The 7,500-nt window shown below is 43.5% G+C and overlaps 1 protein-coding gene across 1 annotated transcript in view; it reads left to right on the plus strand.

Moving 5' to 3' along the window:
- Positions 1-7,500, plus strand: part of chrnb3a (cholinergic receptor nicotinic beta 3 subunit a) — a 24,564-nt gene that overhangs the window by 13,599 nt on the left and 3,465 nt on the right. Inside the window, exons 3-7 of the mRNA XM_046335994.1 lie at positions 527-571; positions 1,925-2,034; positions 3,387-3,518; positions 6,370-6,473; positions 7,086-7,363. Of these exons, the coding sequence (XP_046191950.1) occupies positions 527-571; positions 1,925-2,034; positions 3,387-3,518; positions 6,370-6,473; positions 7,086-7,363 (669 nt within the window). The remainder of the gene's footprint in view (positions 1-526; positions 572-1,924; positions 2,035-3,386; positions 3,519-6,369; positions 6,474-7,085; positions 7,364-7,500) is intronic.

The raw sequence follows: 7,500 nt of genomic DNA on the forward strand, positions 1-7,500 counted from the left end.
AGAGGAGAGGAGAGGAGAGGGGGATGGAGGTGGGGAAGAGAGAGATTCATGGGGAAGAGAGAGAGAGGGAGGGAGGGATGGAAGTGGGGGAGAGAGAGGGAAGGAGAGGAGAGAGGGAGGGATGGAGGTGGGGGAGAGAGAGGGAAGAATGAGAGGAGAGGAGAGGAGAGGAGGAGGAGAGGAGAGGAGAGGAGAGGAGAGGAGAGGAGAGGAGGAGGAGAGGAGAGGAGAGGAGAGGAGAGGAGAGGAGAGGAGAGGAGAGGAGAGGAGAGGAGAGGAGAGGAGAGGAGAGGGGGATGGAGGTGGGGGAGAAAGATTCATGGGGAAGAGAGAGAGGGAGGGAGGGATGGAAGTGGGGGAGAGAGATTCATGGGGAAGAGAGAGAGGGGGAGGGAGGGATGGAAGTGGGGGAGAGAGATTCATGGGGAAGAGAGAGGGAAGGAGAGGAGAGAGAGAAACTTTGCTTTTAGTAATGCAGACATTGTTCATAATGCATATTCCTTCTCTTCTCTTCTTGTTCTGACAGGATGAGAAGAATCAGCTGATGACTACTAATGTCTGGCTATGGCAGGTAAGGACCAATCAGCTGATGACTACTAATGTCTGGCTATAACAGGTAAGGACCAATCAGCTGATGACTACTAATGTCTGGCTATGACAGGTAAGGACCAATCAGCTGATGACTACTAATGTCTGGCTATGACAGGTAAGGACCAATCAGCTGATGACTACTAATGTCTGGCTATGACAGGTAAGGACCAATCAGCTGATGACTACTAATGTCTGGCTATGACAGGTAAGGACCAATCAGCTGATGACTACTAATGTCTGGCTATAACAGGTAAGGACCAATCAGCTGATGACTACTAATGTCTGGCTATGACAGGTAAGGACCAATCAGCTGATGACTACTAATGTCTGGCTATGACAGGTAAGGACCAATCAGCTGATGACTACTAATGTCTGGCTATGACAGGTAAGGACCAATCAGCTGATGACTACTAATGTCTGGCTTTAACAGGTAAGGACCAACAGCAGCATCTCTACTGTAGTTTGAACACAAAAGGCCTCTGATGTTAATGTTGTGATATTAATGCTTCAACAAGGTCTTCACAGAGCTTCACTTGTTTCTACAAGACTTCAATATGGTGTTGTATTTATGTAGCAGTGTTATACAGTTCATGCCTGTATTGGTATTATTGTAATGGTATGTTATAATGTCCTGTCATATTGTCATGTTATAATGGCATGTTATTTTATAATGTTATGTTATAATGTTATGTTGTAATGTTATGCTGTAAAAGTATGTTATATTGTCATGTTATAATGTAATGTTATTTTATAATGTTATGTTATATTGTTATGTTATAATGTAATGTTATTTTATAATGTTATGTTATATTGTTATGTTATAATGTAATTTTATAACGTTATGTTATGTTGTTATGTTATAATGTAATTTTATAACGTTATGTTATATTGTTATGTTATAATGTCATGTTATTTTATAATGTTACGTTGTAATGTAATGGTGTATTGTTCTGTTATAATGTCATGTTATTTTATAATGTTATGTTATATTGTTATGTTATAATGTAATTTTATATGTTATATTGTCATGTTATAATGTAATGTTATTTTATAATGTTATGTTATATTGTTATGTTATAATGTAATGTTACATTATAATGTAATGGTATATTGTTATGTTATAATATTATGTTATTTGGTTATGTTATAATGTAATTTTATAACGTTATGTTATATTGTTATGTTATAATGTCATGTTATTTAGTTATGTTATAATGTAATTTTATAACGTTATGTTATATTGTTATGTTATAATGTCATGTTATTTTATAATGTTACGTTGTAATGTAATGGTGTATTGTTCTGTTATAATGTAATGTTCTATGTTCTGTAGGAGTGGATAGATGTGAAGCTCCAGTGGAACCCTGATGAGTATGGAGGAATCACCTCTATCAGAGTTCCCTCTGAAACAATATGGCTGCCAGACATTGTCCTCTATGAGAAGTGAGTCCACACTACTTCCTGCTTCATATGGGCTCAGCTCTGTGTTTTCAGACTTTCTTTGATACTTTATTGTCCCTGAAAAATCAATGAATGCTTTCTTAGAACCTGCTTTACAGTTTAGATACTTGTAAGACAACTCTTCACTCTAATTGATAGCATAGTGTATAACATAGTACTTCTGATGACTTTTCTACCTCTTCACTTCATTAATCTTAGCAGGATTAGCATGGAGGTCTATTATAATCATTCATGTTAGCAGGATTAGCATGGAGGTCTATTATAATCATTCATGTTAGCAGGATTAGCATGGAGGTCTATTAATATCATTCATGTTAGCAGGATTAGCATGGAGGTCTATTATAATCATTCATGTTAGCAGGATTAGCATGGAGGTCTATTATAATCATTCATGTTAGCAGGATTAGCATGGAGGTCTATTATAATCATTCATGTTAGCAGGATTAGCATGGAGGTCTATTATAATCATTCATGTTAGCAGGGTTAGCATGGAGGTCTATTATAATCATTTATGTTAGCAGGGAGGTCTATTATAATCATTCATGTTAGCAGGATTAGCATGGAGGTCTATTAAAATCATTCATGTTAGCAGGATTAGCATGGATGTCTATTATAATCATTCATGTTAGCAGGATTAGCATGGAGGTCTATTATAATCATTTATGTTAGCAGGGTTAGCATGGAGGTCTATTATAATAATTTATGTTAGCAGGATTAGCATGGAGGTCTATTATAATCATTTATGTTAGCAGGATTAGCATGGAGGTCTATTATAATCATTTATGTTAGCAGGATTAGCATGGAGGTCTATTATAATCATTCATGTTAGCAGGGAGGTCTATTATAATCATTCATGTTAGCAGGATTAGCATGGAGGTCTATTATAATCATTCATGTTAGCAGGATTAGCATGGAGGTCTATTATAATCATTTATGTTAGCAGGATTAGCATGGAGGTCTATTATAATCATTCATGTTAGCAGGATTAGCATGGAGGTCTATTATAATCATTTATGTTAGCAGGATTAGCATGGAGGTCTATTATAATCATTCATGTTAGCAGGGAGGTCTATTATAATCATTCATGTTAGCAGGGTTAGCATGGAGGTCTATTATAATCTAGTATCGTTTTAGGAAAACCAGCGCTACCACGCAGCATCCTGAAAGGTTCTGCTGGTTCTTTTCAACAGCCTCATCGTCTTTTGTTGTGTGCTTTAAAATGTGTCTAATGAACACAACTCACCAACTAACTTCCCCTCCTTCCCTCCCTTCCTTCCTCCCTCCCTCCCATCCCTATCCTCACCCCTCTCTCCCTATCTCCCTTACCCCCCCAGTGCTGACGGGCGTTTCGAGGGCTCCCTGATGACCAAAGCCATCGTGAGGTCAGACGGGACAATCAGGTGGACCCCTCCGGCCAGCTACAAGTCTTCATGCACCATGGACGTCACCTTCTTTCCCTTCGACAGGTGGGACTGACCGCTGGACACACACACACACACACACACACACACGAACGCTCACACGCACACATCATACACACATGAACACACACAAGCTCACACACACATAAACACTAACATGGAAGCACATACACACAGACACACACACACACACACTAATCAACCAAACAATCCATCAGTCCTACCTGTCGGACGGGAAGAAGGTGACATCCATGATTATCTCTGTTTTACTGTATCACTTTATCCATGATTATCTCTGTTTTACCATATCACTTTATCCATGATTATCTCTGTTTTATCATATCACTTTATCACTATCATTTATAAGATTTGTTGTGTCACTTCTTCTCCTTTATCACTCACTCTCCCCTTCCCTTTGGTTGGCTGGTTGATTGGTTGATTGATTGGTTGATTGGTTGGTTGATTGGTTGATTGGTTGATTGGTTGGTTGGTTGATTGGTTGATTGGTTGGTTGGTTGGTTGATTGGTTGGTTGGTTGATTGGTTGATTGGTTGATTGATTGGTTGATTGGTTGATTGGTTGGTTGGTTGATTGGTTGATTGGTTGGTTGGTTGATTGGTTGGTTGGTTGATTGGTTGATTGGTTGGTTGGTTGGTTGATTGGTTGGTTGGTTGGTTGGTTGGTTGATTGGTTGGTTGATTGGTTGATTGAGATGTGACTGGTGTATATTTTTTTGTTAAAAAACAACATTTAAAAAAGATATATAACTTCTTTGTTACTTTACAATATAAGTACTTTAATATAAAGTCAATTTAACAACACAGACAGAACTGCAGTCACCACAGACAGAATGTTTTCCCCTCCCCAACACAGACAGAACTGCAGTCACCACAGACAGAATGTTTTCCCCTCCCCAACACAGACAGAATGTTTTCCCCTCCCCAACACAGACAGAATGTTTTCCCCTCCCCAACACAGACAGAACTGCAGTCACCACAGACAGAATGTTTTCCCCTCCCCAACACAGACAGAACTGCAGTCACCACAGACAGAATGTTTGCCCCTCCCCACCACAGACAGAATGTTTTCCCCTCCCCAACACAGACAGAACTGCAGTCACCACAGACAGAATGTTTTCCCCTCCCCACCACAGACAGGATGTTTTCCCCTCCCCAACACAGACAGAACTGCAGTCACCACAGACAGAATGTTTTCCCCTCCCCAACACAGACAGAACTGCAGTCACCACAGACAGAATGTTTTCCCCTCCCCACCACAGACAGAATGTTTTCCCCTCCCCAACACAGACAGAACTGCAGTCACCACAGACAGAATGTTTTCCCCTCCCCACCACAGACAGAATGTTTTCCCCCCCAACACAGACAGAATGTTTTCCCCTCCCCAACACAGACAGAATGTTTTCCCCTCCCCAACACAGACAGAACTGCAGTCACCACAGACAGAATGTTTTCCCCTCCCCAACACAGACAGAACTGCAGTCACCACAGACAGAATGTTTGCCCCTCCCCACCACAGACAGAATGTTTTCCCCTCCCCAACACAGACAGAACTGCAGTCACCACAGACAGAATGTTTTCCCCTCCCCACCACAGACAGAATGTTTTCCCCTCCCCAACACAGACAGAACTGCAGTCACCACAGACAGAATGTTTTCCCCTCCCCAACACAGACAGAACTGCAGTCACCACAGACAGAATGTTTTCCCCTCCCCACCACAGACAGAATGTTTTCCCCTCCCCAACACAGACAGAACTGCAGTCACCACAGACAGAATGTTTTCCCCTCCCCACCACAGACAGAATGTTTTCCCCTCCCCACCACAGACAGAATGTTTGCCCCTCCCCACCACAGACAGAACTGCAGACACCACAGACAGAATGTTTTCCCCTCCCCACCACAGACAGAATGTTTTCCCTCCCCACCACAGACAGAATGTTTTCCCCTCCCCAACACAGACAGAACTGCAGTCACCACAGACAGAATGTTTGCCCCTCCCCACCACAGACAGAATGTTTTCCCCTCCCCAACACAGACAGAACTGCAGTCACCACAGACAGAATGTTTTCCCTCCCCACCACAGACAGAATGTTTTCCCCTCCCCAACACAGACAGAACTGCAGTCACCACAGACAGAATGTTTTCCCCTCCCCACCACAGACAGAATGTTTTCCCCTCCCCACCACAGACAGAATGTTTTCCCCTCCCCAACACAGACAGAACTGCAGTCACCACAGACAGAATGTTTTCCCCTCCCCAACACAGACAGAACTGCAGTCACCACAGACAGAATGTTTTCCCCTCCCCACCACAGACAGAATGTTTTCCCCTCCCCAACACAGACAGAACTGCAGTCACCACAGACAGAATGTTTGCCCCTCCCCACCACAGACAGAATGTTTTCCCCTCCCCACCACAGACAGAATGTTTGCCCCTCCCCACCACAGACAGAATGTTTTCCCCTCCCCACCACAGACAGAATGTTTGCCCCTCCCCACCACAGACAGAACTGCAGACACCACAGACAGAATGTTTGCCCCTCCCCACCACAGACAGAACTGCAGTCACCACAGACAGAATGTTTGCCCCTCCCCACCACAGACAGAACTGCAGACACCACAGACAGAATGTTTGCCCCTCCCCACCACAGACAGAATGTTTGCCCCTCCCCACCACAGACAGAATGTTTGCCCCTCCCCACCACAGACAGAACTGCAGACACCACAGACAGAATGTTTGCCCCTCCCCACCACAGACAGAATGTTTGCCCCTCCCCACCACAGACAGAACTGCAGACACCACAGACAGAATGTTTTCCCCTCCCCAACATAGACAGAACTGCAGTCACCACAGACAGTGTTTCCCCTCCCCAACACAGACAGAACTGCTCCATGAAGTTTGGCTCGTGGACCTACGACGGCAACATGGTGGACCTGGTTCTTGTGGACCACTACGTCGACCGTAAGGACTTCTTCGACAACGGTGTGTAGGAATAAAATACTCTTGAAGTAAAACGTCTTGCTACTCCAAAAGCTTCAGAAGTCAATCAGCAAGATACTTGTTCTAACTTCAGTAATATCTCACGGGTATACAGTGTATAGAGGGAAACATAAGGTTGTTTCATTACCAGTTAATACATGTTGGTTAAAGACACCATTTCTACAAGAAACAGCAGGTAACTAACCCGGCTTGTCAGTCTCTTCCTACCACAGTAGATGAAGACGTTAATCAGTATGACAATGTCCAGTCTCTCTATTTTTTGTTTTAAAAAAGTACCTTTATTTATCTAGGTAAGTCAGTTGAGAACAAAATCTTATTTTCAATGATGGCCTAGAAACAGTGGGTTAACTGCCTGTTCAGTTACTAGCCCAACACTCTAACCACGAGGCTACCCTGCTGCAATCATTCAATATTCTGAAGATAGTTTGGGGGAATGTTGTCAGATCAGGGATTTGAACTTGCCACCTGTCGGTTACTTGTCCAACACTCTAACCACTAGGCTACCCTGCCGTCCCAAATGCCCAATGTGAATGTGCTCCCATTATCCAACAACATTAAAGATAACGTGCAATCACTGATCCAATTCCCTTCCAGGTGAATGGGAGATCCTCAACGCCACCGGCGCCAAGGGCAGCCGACGGGACGGTATCTACTGGTACCCCTTCGTTACCTACTCCTTCATCCTCAAGAGGCTTCCTTTGTTCTACACACTCTTCCTCATCATCCCCTGTCTCGGTCTGTCCTTCCTGACCGTGTTGGTGTTCTACCTCCCGTCTGACGAAGGAGAGAAGCTGTCTCTGTCCACGTCGGTCCTGGTGTCTCTCACCGTGTTCCTCCTCGTCATAGAAGAGATTATACCGTCCTCCTCCAAGGTCAGTGGAGGTCGCTGGGGACTGTCTGTCTGTGGAACGCTCTAGCGTCTTTTTAAACTACTTTGCCAAGGCGAGCTGTACTACAGGGTCGGCCATTGTTGTTGTTACCGTACTGGAAATGACCATGTGCCAAGAGA

This window comes from Oncorhynchus gorbuscha, unplaced genomic scaffold (assembly GCF_021184085.1).
Source record: "Oncorhynchus gorbuscha isolate QuinsamMale2020 ecotype Even-year unplaced genomic scaffold, OgorEven_v1.0 Un_scaffold_893, whole genome shotgun sequence".
NCBI classification, from domain to species: domain Eukaryota; kingdom Metazoa; phylum Chordata; class Actinopteri; order Salmoniformes; family Salmonidae; genus Oncorhynchus; species Oncorhynchus gorbuscha.